We start from the raw sequence: 17,246 nt of genomic DNA on the forward strand, positions 1-17,246 counted from the left end.
TTCACAGAATGTGGATGCTCATGCCTATATTATGTGTCTGTGCATAATATGTTTGTGTGTATGTGCCATTTATATAAACACACACACCTACATAGGTATAGGTGATGTATCTATTTTGAAAATTGAGATTAGAGGTGATATTTACATGATGCGTTGTGGAGCCATCCAATAAATAGACCATAGGCTGTTTTCTCTGCACTGTGATGGATAAGTCTGCCATACTTACTCTAGCATTTTGAAAGTCTGTGCAGATTAAAGTGCATGTTTTCATTACAAACCATCTTTCTTCAGTAGCTTTTCTGCTTTCTTAGCTTATATGTGGGAACTTCCCCCTCAGAATTCAGACTTACATCATGTCAGGTTTATAATAAAAATTTCTCAGTTATTAATGAAATGTAGCCTTTGTTTCTAGTCCTGAAACCTGTTTTTACAACAAATGCCATTTTGGAAGGAGCAAAGTTACTCAGAGTAGCCTTCATCAGCTTGACTTCTGGGCTAACACCTGGCTCTCCAGAAATAATGAACATTTTTTCCATGGTCTTTGCTGTGCCCAGGTCACAAAATAACAGCACACATAAGGAGTTGTAATCCATTATAGAACATTAATCTGAATATGTGATGATTCAGTGCTGCATAGTTTTTGCTGGCACTTGTTTGAGATGCCTTTGACACATGTAATGCAACCATCCATGACTTGTAAAAGCCTTTCATGATATATTAAGTGTGTGCTGTATAAAACACAATAGCAATGTGGATTTAATCTGTACATGAATTCTGTATTTAAATCTGTTAAACAAATTCTTCCTTTTCAGGATGTGGATGTAAACAGCATATTCTAATAGAAGTCTTTTGGGAAAACCGTGTGTTTAAAAACTTGTGCTCAAGCTAACGTGCTTGCATTATGTATGAACTGATGAAGCCATTGTGCTTCATATTACCATATCAGTAATGTGGATGTGCATATTCATCTGATTCTAGACCTGAAAAAGGAACAAGCAGGAGGTTTGGTTTGGTAGATAGTTTGTTAGCTTAGTGCCAGCTAACACTTAATTGTCTGCTGGAAAGTACACTTAAATAACACTTATTTAGAACCCGCAAACACTCTCAGTAGATTTGAATTAACTCATTTAACAACAGCTATGCTTATCGAAGAATCGAAGAGTTGCCCTATGCCAACGTGTGTTAATACATTCTGCCTAATGTGTCACTGCTGCCTCTTGATCTCAGTGGATCTATATTTGATCTGCAGTTTAGTATAATTCGAAGTGACATGAGAGAGAGCGCTTCTGTGTTCCACTGTGCTTTAAGTTATTAAAACCACATTTGCCTTAGCCTAGATGGTGAAATGAATGATGCATACGGAGTATGATTATGTTTGTCAAAAGTGAGTCGATGTTAGTGTGAATCTTGCCCTGACCGATCACATGATAAAAGGCATTTGTAGACAGTCTTGGTCCATCAGACGGATGCCCGGACTGCAGTCAGAAGTTTGCAAGTTCTTAACTGCTTCTTCCTCTGAACTTAGAGTCGTCTGCGAGGATAGGTGCGGGCAGATGCAAGCACCTTTTCCTCTACTCTTGGCTGGCCAGATGCGAGTGCCATCTCAGAGCAGCACTGCCTAGGCTCTGCACCTCAGCAGAGGTTTTTAGGTGGTTATGGAGGCCGTCAGGAGGTTGCCAAAGCAGAGCCTTGTAGGAGAACTAAGGGATGTCTGTAAACCTGAGAGTTGTGGCTGAATTTAATTTTGAGCCAGTGCTGCCCTCTGCTGAAAGGAATGCTCTTCTGGTTAAATCAAAGATTAATGCTTTTTCTTACTTGAAATTAAGCAAGCAACTGATTAAAACTCTTCTGCAAAAAGATAGCATGTGTACTGTTTAGATGATTTAGTTGAAATCTATGCTTTCTCTAAATAATATCAACTTTCCTGTTTGTCAAACCCAGACCATGCATAGTTGGGTGGGTGAGGATTTGCCAGCTAGGACAACTACAGCTTCCTCAGGGCCCGGTGAAGGAAACTTGGAAGAGAAATGTAAACAGGTAGACTAAAAGCTGTGTGCACTAATCACACTAATCGTGTTTGCAGTCTCAACTCAACTGTCTAGCTGTGTAAAGAGACCTTGACTGGGAGCCTGAAAAAACCCGTGTCTGTCTGTGAAGTAATTTTTGGCTTTGGTGTGCTTTTCTGTTAACTCTCTTGTTGTAGTCCCTCATAAGCAATCAGGGTATGAGGTCCTCTCCTTTTGTGGGGCTGCCAGTGTCGTAAGCCCATCGCCAATAGAAGTCTGAGTAACTTGAAAACTGCTTTCAGATAGCTCAGGCAACTAGCTGCTTGGTCTGCTTGGCCTATTGGACCAGCGACAGCAGCAATCATAAGGCACTTGTATTAAGCTTAGGTCACTGACCACATTTCCTGTCTAAAATCAATGGATTTTTCCAGTTAGCCTTGATCTTTTTGCTTAATGAGCCCAAACCATTTCAAAGAGACTTTATTATAATTCAACCAAGTTGCAGAGGTTACAGATTTTGATAAATCTGGCCAACACCCACCGTCTAGGTGAAAACAAAAACCAAAAGTTGCTAAAGCATTTGTGTCCCTTTAGCAGCTGACACTGTTGGACAGCATGAATTGCATTGACCTAAGCGTGAAACTTTGGGAGCTGCTACCAGCTTGTGGAACCCGATCCTTGCTGCATTGTTACAAGGAAAATAATGAAGTTACATAAGCGATCCTCTGCAAATGATTCAAGAACCTGACGTGGAGCCAGACCCCCTCACTAGCATAGTCAGGCTCTGAAGTCACTGGAGTTTCTCCAGCTCAAGCCAGCAGAGAACTGCTTCATTAAGATTAGATAATCTGTAGGGTCTACGTTATATGTCACTGAAAGGAGATGGATTAGTGTTCCACACTAATGGTACAGGGACACAAAGGCAAGGGAAAATTCAGATATTACTCTTTCTCCAAACTGTATATCATCAAGCACGGTGTTGCATGGAGAATGTTTGTACATTGTGTACAGAAATAAGTTTTTTATTGCTTGTTTTAAATTTATCTACTCCTTGAGTAAGCTAATGAAACAAGGGCCAAGATTTTCAGAAATGACCAGTGATTCTGAGATTATGAAAATGTCCTCTGGTTTGTCACAAGCTGAAAATCCACAGATTTAAAACTCTTATGAAACATTGCCTGTAAAAGATGTCCTTTGACTAGATAAATGTATGCTAGGTAAATGAAATATAGAGGATTATCAAGTGTGTCCAGATCTAACTAATAGACAGGTGTAGAAATGCTGCTTCTGATGCTCTTCATTACTGAAATAAAATTAACTGTATGACAACTGGGAAGTATTGCAAGAGTGAAACTTAGAGCATGTTATAAATGTGATTCCAAGCTAGCATGGACTTTCCAGCTTTTGAGGTCAGTGGTAACAGTGTTCTTGATTTTATGGTAGCCAGGACCAAGACCTTTGTGTGTTAGATCTTAAGCAGGAAATCATGGCTGAACTTTCAAATAATGGCTTTTGCCTGAAATAAACCTAGAAGTGCAGTTGGATGGCTGAGGGCTATTTAAAAAGAACACAGCCAAGGTTAACCCACATAGCTCTAGTGTTGCTTTTGAGAGCTTTACCGGAGCACCACTCCCAGGCTGTAGTAGTACTTTGGCTTTATTTCAGAAAGCATAGGCTATAGGTCTTTTTTCTTTCAGGCCACATAAGATTGTAAGCATTGGGAGTGACTGTTCAGCACTTCATTCAAAGCCCAATGACCTATTTGCAGGCAACAGCAAAGCTACTGAAGAGCACCGGGTACACAGAATACTGGCAGATACTCCTAAAGACAAGCTGTATTTTGTGCGAAGAGGGAGGGTGGGCACAGTCCTGTTTTCATTAAAGCCAAAACAAAAAAGTGGAACAAAATTGAAGCAACTTCTGGGAGCTGAAACTTCCCTTGGATATTCCTGTAGCGCAACGTCTGTGCTATCCGTGTTTGTGTGTCAGGGTTAAACTGTACCAGTTAGATGACTGTCTGCTTCAAAGAGAAGCTACAGGATCGCAAAGTCCCTGGTGGAGCTTTGGTGAAGATTTTGCTCAGATCTGTGAGGTGGATCTTAGACCGCTCTGGCACACAGGAAAGGTACCTCCAGAATGTCACATCGTAGAGTGCATCTGCTCTTGCGCCTGTTTTCCACTGTTTACATAGGAGGTCTCCAAGGATGACCCTATTTCTAACCCATCAATGGGAGATATGTGGGACAAAGCTATCTTAAATCCTTTCCCGCCTCACTGTACCTTAGGCAGCTCCTGACTTACCAGTTGATATCTCCAGATATTCTAGTCTGAGCAGTCTCTCAACCTGGGAAACCTTGATCAATTTGCCTGGGTTTTACCTCAGTGAATGAGATCTGCTTGTTCTGACACAGAAGATCTGCATGTCCACTTCCTAACCATCCGGGATATGCATGCCATTCACAAACGGGAATGAACTTTGGCATGACTTGTCACTTTGCATTCAGCTCAACATGCTGATTGTTGTTCTGAGATCTCTTGTTTGCAGTAATATTTTTATTACAGAAAATACTATGCTGGTGAAAACTTAAAAGTTCTGGGATCAAAATGGACAGAAATACACGTCCTTGTTGGATACCAGGCAGGCTTCATGGCAGAGTTGCCCCAAACTTCAGGTCAGAGGAGAGTGGAGTATGGAGTTAAGAAAGCCATGGGGAAAATGATCTCCCCACTTCTTTCATCCTTAGATCTTTAGTGTAAAGTGAATAATGACATGCTGTGTTTCTGTTCAAGTCAGTGAGAGTTTTGACAGGAGACAGCATGATCCATCTGGAATGAAGAATCTGAAGACCTGTTGTACACTGCAGTCCTTGGAAGCTCGTTGGGTGTTTTGTGCCTCAGTTTCTTTGTTGGCAATAAGAAAAGGATGTTACTCACCAAACTTTCATGGATGGAAAATGTTTTTATATATAAAGCTGTGTTACTGCAAATTGGGGCTGATAGCAGAAGGAACAGTATAGCTTGAATTGCAGTTTGCACACTGAAACAATGAGGTACTTTGATTCCCCTCCACTATGGAAGGGTTTTTGTGTACCTAAGTTCATCATCTGCTAAAGGATCGCACTTCACAGGGAGCTGCAGATACACTTAATTATTGCAACTTTACAAACACATTACTTACTAAAAACTCCTTCTTTGAATTGACGAGAACCATGAATGCACAGTTATTGCCACAGCAGTGAATTATATTCTTACCCTCTTTAAAGTTCTTTTTCATTTTTAGGAAGTTTTAGAAAGTTCCCGAAAGGGTCAGACGCAAGCGTCTGCTCTTCCTAAGCCTATATGTATGCTGTTCCAAAATAAGAGCATGTGTAGCTTTGCTTCTTACTTTGTGAGCCTAAGCCACTGCTTTGTATCCAGATATTTATTCTGGAGGTTGATATATCAATGGCTACACCCCCATTGGAGAAAGTGGTGCTGCAGACCATCAGAGGTCCTTCATCATTGCTTCATTCTTATTGTTCTTCTAATCAATTTTTATATTTTTGTATATTTTCAAGGCAAAGGCAGGGGCAAAAAAACCAGAATTGGTGCAATCCACGTGGGTTGTATGCTGCTGGGGAAGTATAGTTAGGAACATGTGATGTTAATTACTCTTGCAGATCTGCACCCTGTGATTTATTCTGCTTCCATTCCAATTTGATTCCATTGTCTTAGTTCAGGATACGCAGAACTGTGTGTTTGCTAATGGAGTTAGTGGAGATCCTGTTCTGGCTCCTGTTCCAGGCAGATAGGACAAACCTTGTCCGGTGAAATTAATGGTAAAATTCTCAATTGTTTCAGTGGTACCCTGGTTTCACTCACTAAACTTAGGGAATCTGGTGGGGTTTAGTCTGTCCATGGATGAGAGAAAGGTGTTTCTCACTATCCCAGTACGTCTTCCACTTGAGATGGAGTCTTCTGTTGCTGAAACAAGACTTGCAGTGGTGAGACTTGCAAGGAGAGGTGGGAAAACAGAAGCGGGGATTGTCTGTCTGATGAAACAAACTTGCCAGATCCTTAGGAAGAGGAGAGGTTGGGTGGGAAGAGAACTAGTCCGTTCGCACTTAAAATAGAAAGCATGGGAATGACAAATTGCAGTCCTAGATTCTTCATAATCTGAGCTTCTGGTTTTATTTGTTTCCTGTAAATTTTTGCAGTAACTTGTTCAATTGAAATATGTGCTGGACAGGACGATGGTAAGATTTTCTCACTAGCTGTGAATAGCTGTACACTTCACATCTGAGAAGTTAATGATATAAATGCAAAAGTATATTGTAAGCTCTAAGAACTAAAAAGTTAGCTATAGCAGTTAGCAATTCTTTATGACACATCTCAAGGAATATGTCAAAAATTTGACTAGTATGGGAATCTTTTTTTTCAATGGAACACACGTCATTTACCGTAAGGATCGTTACCAACAGAACGCACGCTCTTTTCAAAGAACAAAAACTGATGATCTTTTCTTTCTTCTTCTTTTCAGGCAGCACAAATAGTCCTGATTTCTCTCTTTGAATTGAACACTCCCGAGTTTACTATGTTACTTGGTGCCTTGCCAAAAACATTCCAGGATGGTGCTACCAAGCTTCTGCACAACCACCTCAAGAACTCCAGTAACACCAGTGTGGTGAGAGCCCTTATCCTTGCAAACAGCAGAGCCCCAAAGACAGCAGCACATCGATAAGCTGTTGCAGATGTTCAGTAGCTTGAATTATCTGTAGCTGTTGTCTTGAAGCAACATGGCAACAGAGGCTTCTGTTTGTTGCTTTTATAGGGACCATTAAAACAAAAAACTCTGTTATTTTAAAATTTAATACAGTCATAACCAGTACAGATTGAAAAAAAACATTACTGAGAAGCGCATGAAAGTTGGTGGGGTTTGTGCTTTCAAGTTGGTGCTTTTGAAAATCCTGCCAGTAATGACCTTTTGGCTAAAACAGAGGTCCTGATGCAATGGATTTTCTGAGCTTACCACTACTTTGAAATCAGTTTAATAACAGATATGTTGTCTACTAAGGATCTTTAATGTGACCTACAAGGTCTCCTCAGTCTACACCTATTACCGTACGTTTTGGTTTTACATGAAGCTCTTACATATTTTTATTTCTCTGAAGGAATATGTTAGTAGAGGATTTAAGTGTGCTTCTAAACCTCTTTTCCCCCCCAGAGCAGCAAGGATTAGGGTATTTTTTTTGCTTTTTTTATGTGGAAATCTTGTGAAACTTGCTGGAGTTTGAACCCTCCTATCTTTGCACTTCCATAGGGACAAGTAGACCTTTGTGTAAGCTAGAACTGTAGCATTAGGCTTCCATACAAATGGACTGGATTCTCTAGTACCTTCAACCTTGTGTGAAGAGAGTCAGAACTGGGAGCAATTTCTACTCATTTTGCTGTGGTATAAATGATTGTGCAGGCCAGTGGAAAAATGATAAGTTAGATTGCTTACTTATGCTCGTAGCAAGCACAATCAGAATGCTTTAGACAATGCGGAAAAATAGCTGCATAATTAAATTGCTAAATCACCAGGGTAATGGTCTGCATACTTTGGAGCCTGGAAAATAATATCTGAGAAGCTGGGTAACCTGGTGGATTGATAAACCATTTCTCTGGCAATATTTGCAGGCCGTATGTGTTGCGTAGTTAAAATAGCAGGTTCTGTGGATTGTAGAAAAGTGCACATGTGCTTTATCCTCAGAGCAGTACCTTCAAGAACATATTAATGACTTTGTGAACCATGGCTGCAGATTTTTAGGTCAAGAGCCAGAACCAAAACTGCACTAAGCTTGTCTAGCGCAAACAAAGGCAATATTTGGACCTGTTGTTGTGTACTCCTGCCTGTGCATTGCAACATGTTACTAATCCCTATCTTCCTGCTTCTGTGCCAGGGTTCCCCCAGCAATACCCTTGGTCGGACTCCTTCCCGGCACTCCAGCAGCAGAACCAGCCCCTTAACTTCACCTACCAACTGTTCCCATGGTGGACTGTCTCCAAGGTAATGTGGCAGGCTAATTAAACCACTTGCAAAATATTAAAGGATTTCAACACTGAGTGTGCATTTGCAGAATATGACTCACTTTGAAAGCAAAAACAAGAACAAAAGTTTACAGTAGATTGCTCCAAAGAAACGGGGTTTGAACATGTTAATACATGGTTGGTGATTGACTTCAGTGTTCCAGTCCTCATGTTATCTGTGTAATCTTAATGTCTTTTCTTATAATATTAATTTTCTTTCATAACTAGGCCTTCTCTAGAATCACATTTGTGGGTTCAATAAAGGTAATAGTAAATGGCAGCATTAGAAATGAGGTCTTGTTGAGGTTGCAAATATCACAAAGTAAATGACGACTTTCAGGTCAAGGGTTTCAGATTGTGTCTATTTTTTAGGTATGCCCTTGTGATCAGTAATTCATCTGACTGTAGTACAGTGCTTGTGCTGCTGAGAGAAGTACTGAATCTCCTGTTCCCCCCCTCATGCTTTGTGAGGATGCAGAACAAGCAAAGGTGGTGACTGTTTTTCAATGCTGAATACCTCTCAAATCACCCTCCTGGCTGCTCACTAGCAGAATAGCAGCCTGATCCTTTGGGCATCAGGTCTATTGCAACCAGGTGTTTTGCTGAAGCTGCAGATGCTGCCCTAGAATATATTGGTCCACTCCAAAACCTTTTATTGAGCAAACATGGACTCTTGGATATAGGGAATGTACATGTTTCACACCGTAAAAACTTAGAGCAGAGGAGATAGGAGTTTTAACAGTATGCTGTGGGACCATAGAAATGTTGGAGGAAAGTATTGGGTTTTTACCTGGACAAGCTTTGATTCATGCTGGGAAAGCTTAAAAGCTGATGCTCTTGTCTGCCTGCCCTGCCTCTCCATGGGAGGTCACTTCCCTTTGTCATAGAAGAGACAGAAAGAAACGTGTTGGGTGAGGACTGCAGTTCGTAGTCCAGTATAGTAATTTACACTGAAATCTGTTGATCCGCCCTGTCGTGACTTGCTAAACCCTGCCTGGAGGGGTGCTTAGACATGCGAGTTCCCATGTGTCAGAAAAAGCACAGGCTTTTAGCCTTTAATGAGTAGTTATACTAATTCCAGCAGCATGTGAGGAGCACATGGGGTTTCCTGAGAAAATTTTGGATATCTAAATACATCTCTGTGACCCCTAAATCTGCTGTAATCCAAAACTAGGCCAAGAGGTTGCAAGCCAAGGTCGAGTTGCCTGTTACAAGTTTTGTCAACAAAGCTTTCATTAAGAAATTAAGTGGTAGAGTTTCAGGGGAATGGTTCCAACTATGTTGCTTCCTTTTTGACTAGTTTGAGCATTGTTGCCCTGCTGATTTCTGTCGTGGGAAATTACAGACTGAGATATGTCTCCTTGTGGTTATTTTGTGGCTTTGCTGGCCACATTTGCATGTGGCACCTATTTTATAAATCCATGAGCTTTTACCATGCTTTTTGGGTTTTGCCATTGGGACACAACTGTGTTTTGCCACTTCACTCACTGCTTTTCAGTTTGTCTTTGCATTCTTCTCACCTCTTGATGTCAGGATGCACGTACCAAAATATTGATTAAAGCATTCGACGTACACTACATACTCTGTGTTGCTATTGTTTTCTAGCATTTTGGGTTTATGAACTGGAGGTTTTCCCCCCATGTGTGATATGTTCTCAAGAAATAGTTAGAGAGGGCATGTAATTCCAGAGCATTCGCCATTAAGTTGTCAAGACCAAAACTGCCACTGGTGCAGTGGTCCAGGAATTTCCTTTAGAAAACAATCATTCCTTCAATTTTCTATGGAGTTCTTGGACATGTTGATCCAAAAATTTAGGTGTCTTTTCAAGAAGTGTGTCCTGCTTCCTTGTTGGATTAAGTTATTCAAGAGGGATGTGTAAAAGTTACTCTTCAGTGATAGGTGAAGGTGGAAGCTTCTGTAAAAGCCCTTTAAAATATTCAGGGGAGAAGTTCTACTTTTTTTTGTTGAGTGACCTCTGAGCAGTAACAGTAGCTGCAGATTTTTACCATTTGCAGAAAAGGCGGTGGCAAGTACTGCAAATCAGTGGCAGTAGCTTCTGATGCTTTGCTGGACTGCATCCTTCTTGAAAATGTCTTGTGTAGCACAGTTTGAGCGTGGTCCTGACTTAGAGAACAAGGGAGAATTTAGCACTCTTTCTGAAGAGTACATGTGGTCGTCCTTTCAGAAAAAAGGCTTTGGAAGATATGCTAACAGATTATGGGAAGTAGGGTGCACTGCAGTATTGCAGTTGTTGGCATAGACGCTTCGGTGTCATGTTTCCATTACAAATGCTTGTCATTTGCTATTCATCAGTGGTGTAAAGTGTCACTTTTCTCTCTACAAACTTGGAACATGAGCACACCCAAGTCTCAGTAAAAGGATGAAGATTCCCACAGTTTCTCTGTGTAGCCCTCCTCTGAAATTGGGCTTGGCTTTACATTTTTATGGGACCCATTGCCAAAGGGTTGTACCAAGGCTGCGTTGGCCCATTGCTTCCTGGGGCGCTCCATGTGCGGGCCCTGCTTACCTTGTCCATACAGGTGTGTCTTGTACAGGCAGCCTGAGTGCAGTCAGTTGAAGGATTATCTTCAGTTCTTAATGCCAGCTTTGCTTTTGAAGATTGTATTCTCCTTTGAATTTTTTCTTGATGCACAGATTGGAGGAATATGTCTAGAGACGTATTTGGTTTTGGGGCTGGGATATGTGTAGAAAGGATAGTTTGGGTCCTGAAGGAATATAGAAATGCTGCTAAGCATAGCTGCTCTCCCGTATTACTAATGGTTTGTGGACAATATCCTCAATATTGGTCAGCAAGGCTTCATTGATACTGACTTTCTACAGTATGTGTGTATGCCATTGCCCTTAGGTCACACCACTACTCCCATATTATTGCCATCACAACTGAATTCCAGATGACTGATCTTTTATTTTTTGTGTGTGTATTTGTGTGTACATGTATTTGAGTTCTCTGGATAGATTTTGAATGTTTTGGTTGAACTGGACTTTGCTGATGCAAACAGCTAATTTGCCTATCCAGATGATAACATCTGCTTAAGTATCCCCTGATGTTAATGTCTTCAGAAGGTGTTTTCAGGGCCTTGGGCAGAGTCCTTCCTTCTCCTGCTTTCATTTGCTCCATCCAGTTCTGCTTCATGATCACTAGAACATATCCACTGCATCTGTGAGTTACTTCTGCATTTGTACCTGCTTTTTTTGTCTTGACAGTTTTAGTTTTTGGGGAGAGGAGTTATGGAGGAAGACGGTGTTTTCTGAAGAAGAAAAGCAGGGGAGGGCACTTGGGAAGGCTGAAAATAGTAAGAAAAAAACCTGACTTCTGACTGAGAAGAAAGAATGTTTCCTGGGCAATGCTCAGATGAATGGCTTGAGTTTGTGTTGGACAGAGAAAATCTTCTGAGATTTAGTAAATTGTGTAGTATGACAAAAAGGAAAATACTAAGTTGTGAAGTCCTCCAGTGTAGGAATACCGTTGTGAATGGCAAATGAACTTCTATAAACTCAAATGTTATATTCAGGTTGTGAATTTTCACCTAGAATTCTGTAGGAATATTTGAAGGAATATCAAATGAATAGGTTTGCCCTACTGTTTCTACCTTTATTAGTAGCCCGGAAACCTGTAGTTCCAGTTATTAAAAAACCAAATTTAGTCCTTCAAAGATCTCTAGAGGAAACGCATCAAAATAAAAGGCTAACAATTCTATTTGGCTGTGTGAGTTTACGTGCTTGTTTTTTCACTGACAATAGAAAATGCCATTAAAAAAAAAAATTTGACAGTTTCAATATTAAGTTGAGCAACGCAGGGCATGGAAAAAGAATTAAAATAAGCCATCCACCTTATACAATAAGGACAAGCCTGCATTGTTTGGTGGTCCATTTGCAGGTAGGTGAGACCTGAGCTGTGAGACTTCTGATCAGCAGTCTGGGTGTCTGGTGTATTTCCGTAATAGTTGCATGTAATAGCTATGGGGTTTGGTTGCTGGTTAACAGGTGAATTTCTTGACACCACTCTTCAGAGTTTTCAACTGGCTTTGCTGCTGTTTGCACTGGAGCAATTCTTGACTCGTTTGCCACTTCTGATCTTGCAGTATCTTTCACTTGTGTATACACAAATGTGACTTTCCAAGGCAGTGAACTTAAACTTAATAGAAACAAAGTGGTGCCCTGAATACTCTGCCAGCTCAAGCATCTATATTCTCATTTAGAAGATGATTTTTAAAATCCATGTACCATAAAGGGAACAGGACAAAAGCAAAGGTTAGACAAATTGGCACAGGGATGGATGCCTTGACCCAAAGGCACAGGATCACACGGTAACCAGAAGGGGCTTGTGGAAGTGTGGCGAGAGATCTGAATCGACTTAGAGGCTGGTTTCATCCAGTCTTTCCAGGTTTGTCTGCTGAGACCTGGGCCAAGTCCCCAATTTATGTGATATGTTTACACTCTAGACTGACTTTCACTTGCTGCATATTTGGGATCAGTTTGAATCTGGTTTGAAATAGGATCAGATCTTAAGCCCTACAAAGGTTTGCTGATTGTGTAGGGCCTGATTGCAGGCTCTTATAGAGGCACCAGGAGCCAAACCTGACAAGCTACCTTTGTGTGTCTGATAAAAAAATCAACTCCAACTTGCCTTTCTTCCAGGGAAATACTGTTGCTCGCAAATACCTGCGTAGAATTTGGTCAGGGATTGTTTACTTAGAGCATTTTAAGAGTTGTTTATAGAGGCTATATCCATTTGTATAATTTACTGGTTAGTACAAGCAGGGACTACTTTTGTGTGAACCATATCATTATGTTAGGAATAAAAGTGGAAATGAATAATAAAGGCCAAAACAATGACTTGTGAGGCTCAATGGAGTATTCTTGTTTAATTTTGTTTCTATTAATTTTTTTTTCTCTCTCTCCAAGGCAGCATGACAGCACTAAGCCACTCAGATTATAGTTTCTTTTTTTTCTCCCTCCTCTGTTTTTTCTCTCTTTCCTTTCTCCTCTGATCACGGCAGTCGGTTCTGGGGTTGGAGTGCAGATGGGCTGTCGAAGCACCCCCCTCCCCTTTCTCAGCCTAACTCCATCCCCACTGCTCCTTCCCACAAGACTTTCAGACGCTCTTACTCTCCCAGGTAACAAGCTACCTGTTAAACCAACTTGTCTGAGGTGTCACAGTATTATTTACCTTTCACACTGTGGAATTTGTTCAAATGTGGGAAACGATTTGCAGAGGCTTTGGTTGGAAAAAGAAAAGAGATGATGGCTTGCAGAGAATGGAGGGGGCAGGCAGTCGCTTGCTCACTGCTTGGGGAAGATGCAGCATATAAGTGGAAAAAAAAAAAGTGGGTTTTTCCAGGCTTTTCCTCCCTGCCAGGTTCCTGAATGGGTGTACGTTTCACAGTTGCTTTCCAACGCAGAACACAGTTGCTGAGCACTTTTGGCAGGCACTGGTTGCGTTATGATAGCACAGGCAAGGTCTTTCAACTTGGCTGTGCAAGCAGCACACGAGTACTTTCAAACAGGCAAATACAACTCAGTAGTGATTTCACATCTGCGGTAGTGAATATCCATAGGACAATGAGGATGAAGCTTGCATATATGATTTTACCAGCTGCTTGCACAGTGTGATTGTGGAACATCTTGGAAATTTGTAGTATTGAAATTAAAATTGTCCTTACGACAAGATTTAGAGGTTATCGATTGCTAATTTTGACATTTCTTCCTCCTCCTGTGCCCTCACATTTTGTTCCAATCTGCATACAGATCTTTAATCAGTGTAGTGGACTAAGGCTGTGTACTGGTTTTAATCAAAAAAGCCTTCTGAATACAAATTTAATTTGTCAGACCTCTATATTAAATTCCTTGGATTTTTTTAAGTTTATACCCTGACCACAGGCTTTCTGTAGATGTAGTTTCTTCTGACTTAAATATACCTATTACCTGAGGAAGGACTATATATAGCCTTCCCTTGAAGCAAGAAGTTCCTAATGAAAAACTATTGAAAGAAAAGGAAACAAATTGTTCTTTGAGGGCTCAAAATCTGGGAACCTGTGATGTCTGAGAGAGAAAACAGAATCCCATAGTCCGTACCTCTGTGAATACCTGCAGAATTAAAACTTTAAATCAATGTTCTGACTCTTCTAGGACACTAAAATATCTGTGGAAGAGATCCATGTTGATTTTTGGAGGTAAACTAGTTGAGAATTTTTTTCCTCCTTTCATTAGCTGACACCAAAGTTTGGAATAATTTGACATTTATTCCAGCCCAGAGCCTGAAAGTGCAAGGAAGTGGGTTACTGTGTGCTGCTTGAGGATGCTAAACTGTTGATTACTTACACATAGTTTGGATTGGAAATTGAATAATAGTTTATGGAAGTAAAATGTGTGTTATGTCAAACTGGAAAACTGCCAAATTGTATCTTGATAAACTTGTAGAGAGCTGCATTGTTTTAGTGCAGCAGAAGATGGAAAATAATGTTGTGACATCCCTAAACGCTGCTCATCTCTACTCACTTCTTATTCATCCTGTTACTTTCTTCTAGTTTTCTGCATGGGTCATTTTTTTTTTTTCCTCTTGTGCCTTTTTTTTTTCCTGAAAGGTGGGTGTAGTTCCATTTTATTTTTTATTCCCCCCATCATCTTGTCTGTGAAGTATTCCAGCACACATACTGTCAATAGACATGTGTGTTCACATGTAAAATTTTTGATCATGTAGAACACAGCCATAACGTGATCTCCTACACAGGCTTACTCTTGATATATGAAAACACTGGATTCTTTAGATTTTTATTAAAATGTGGTTTTGTGCTTTGAAAAATGCGTCAGATCGGTGGCTCTTTGTTGAGAAATTGCCTTAGTCCTTTAGCATCGCAGAGTCTGTACTTTGATCTATTCTTTGGTAGCAGTGTAGGGCAAAATTCATCCCTAAGGAAGGAAGCGATGATTTTAGCAGAAGATTTAGTGTCAGTATATCTGTGATTATTTCTTGGGGTTTTTTTGCCATGGATTTCATTGTGTGACCTTTGTAAGTCGTGTCATCTCTTGGTGTGGGTGCCTTCTTGAATGGCGGTTTCATTCCTCACTTAAATATTGTATGAGGAACCCCTTAAGATCCATGAATTAAATGTCATTGAGCTCAAAATTAATATTTTCGAAATCATATGAAACAAAGGTTGTCCTATCCCTGCCTGATACTTATAAAGAATCTAAAAACTGCCTTCACTATTGTCTGGAAAGCCATCACAGTGCATTAGTGTCACTCACCTGTCTGAAGAGCCCTAAATACTTTGACTTCTGCAGGTTTAGAAACAGCTTTTGTTTCCTGGTCTTGGTCTGTTCTTTAAGTGGTTTCTCTTTCTTCCTGGCCTGACAGACACTGTTTAAAGCTGGGGAGTTGTTCTTTGGTTTCTTTGCCAGAATACATGGTGCCGATGCTTGTCTGATCATAGAGTGCGTGCGTTGCTTGGGAGCTAGGGATTATGGCTATTTTCAGTGTGTTAATCCCGAAGGAATTGGGCAGCACCAATCTTATCCTCCGTCTGAAGATCGTGAATTTGTTCCAGAAAAAAAAGTAGTTGTTCTAGATATTTAACATCCTACTTTTAGTTCTATTGCAAATAATAGCTGTGTACCCAGGATTCAGAAAGGATTTTCTGGTTTTTATTTTTTTCCCACCCACCTCACAGGGAATCTTTCTTTTGTGGAAGAGGAGCACAGCTCTTTGTTCAGCTGTCCTCCTCCAAGCCCATCCTGTCATCCTTCCCCAACTGTTAAGAAATAGTAATTCACCCCTGTAGGGAGCCACTTCTTGCCATTTATTGACAAACAACTTGATGTAAATGTCTCAAATTCTTTTGGTTTATTTGCTTCTGGCTCTACTAAGATCCGAGACTCCCCCAGAGAAACTGTTCTCAGTTACTGGGTCGCTTCATTAAATCTGTCTTGGAAAACTGATTGTCATGCAAACTCAACTTCTCCTCCTAGATAGAGCAAAGCCCTGCCAATAATGCCTTTTCATTTTCTCCAAGCATGTAGGAGCTTCTCTTCTTGGCCCCATCTTTTCATATCATCTGCCCTTACATGCCAGGCATTTTTTCATGGAACTTAATTTTTAATAACTCCTCAAGGAATACCAAAGGTTGTGTGGCTTTATGCTGCTGAGGAATTTCTGAGGAACAGACAGACTGCAAGAAAGCATCAGATTTGAGTGACAGAATTCCCAAGCTTAGGCTCAATACTGAAATGCATCTTTTATCAAGACATCGTGCAAGTGGTTTTGATTTTGCTACTCTATAAATGAAAATGGGACATGTTAGACTAAGGTTTACATCAAGATACATTTTCCTTTCCATTTAAATCTGTCACATTTGAATCCGTTGATAGAATATATTTGATATATTATGAAACTTAAATTTCATTGATTTCATTTCCACCAGCTGTCACAACCCTTTGAGTTCTCATAGTGATTGATTTTCTTTATTTTCCTTTTTAAATAACACCATTGCCATGCTGGGGATAGGTTTTTTTGGTTCACAGAGGCTGGCACACTCACTGCTGTGGAATGTAACAAATAGTGGACCTGATTTCCCCTCACTTACAGCGACGTAACACCACTGATGGCAGTGGAGCTTCTCCTAGATTTAGCCCTGTTTGAGGGGAGACTCAGACCCGAAGTCTGCTTTGATTCCATCTGTGTTTTGTTACAAGTCACTGTTAGAAAGGGTACACCAAATCATCTGTCTTCGACTTGGCATTGTTTTTGTTAAGTCAAAAGTGGATTCCAATTTCATATGTAACATTTCGTATACGTTTGGTCTTTAGTATGCTGGATTATGACACGGAGAACCTAAATTCTGATGAAATCTACAGCTCTCTTCGTGGAGTCACAGAAGCGATTGAAAAATTTAGTTTCCGTAGTCAAGAGGACCTGAATGAGCCCATCAAACGTGATGGAAAGAAGGACTGTGACATTGTAAGTATCTGATTGATTAATGTCCCCAGATAGGTGAAATGTTAAAACATTGTGTTCAAACCTGGCTTTGGATTGTTAGTGTACAAATTCGAGTTATTCCTGCTGTATTCTTGCAAGTATCTTTGGCTTATTGGTTGCTAACTTCTCATACCTGAATTATGGGGTCCCACTAATGTAGTCCCTTGCTCCCTTTGAACTCTAGCCTCCTGTGAAAT

The 17,246-nt window shown here is 40.5% G+C and overlaps 1 protein-coding gene across 9 annotated transcripts in view; it reads left to right on the plus strand.

Moving 5' to 3' along the window:
• The window catches only part of CLASP1 (cytoplasmic linker associated protein 1), a 189,310-nt gene that overhangs the window by 149,540 nt on the left and 22,524 nt on the right, over positions 1 to 17,246 (plus strand). For all 9 annotated transcript variants that reach the window (XM_075152887.1, XM_075152882.1, XM_075152883.1 and 6 more), the window contains 3 exons: positions 6,526 to 6,669; positions 7,928 to 8,034; positions 16,881 to 17,031. In XM_075152887.1, coding sequence (XP_075008988.1) covers positions 6,526 to 6,669; positions 7,928 to 8,034; positions 16,881 to 17,031 — 402 coding nt within the window. The remainder of the gene's footprint in view (positions 1 to 6,525; positions 6,670 to 7,927; positions 8,035 to 16,880; positions 17,032 to 17,246) is intronic.

The sequence above is a fragment of the Calonectris borealis genome, chromosome 6 (assembly GCF_964195595.1).
Source record: "Calonectris borealis chromosome 6, bCalBor7.hap1.2, whole genome shotgun sequence".
NCBI classification, from domain to species: domain Eukaryota; kingdom Metazoa; phylum Chordata; class Aves; order Procellariiformes; family Procellariidae; genus Calonectris; species Calonectris borealis.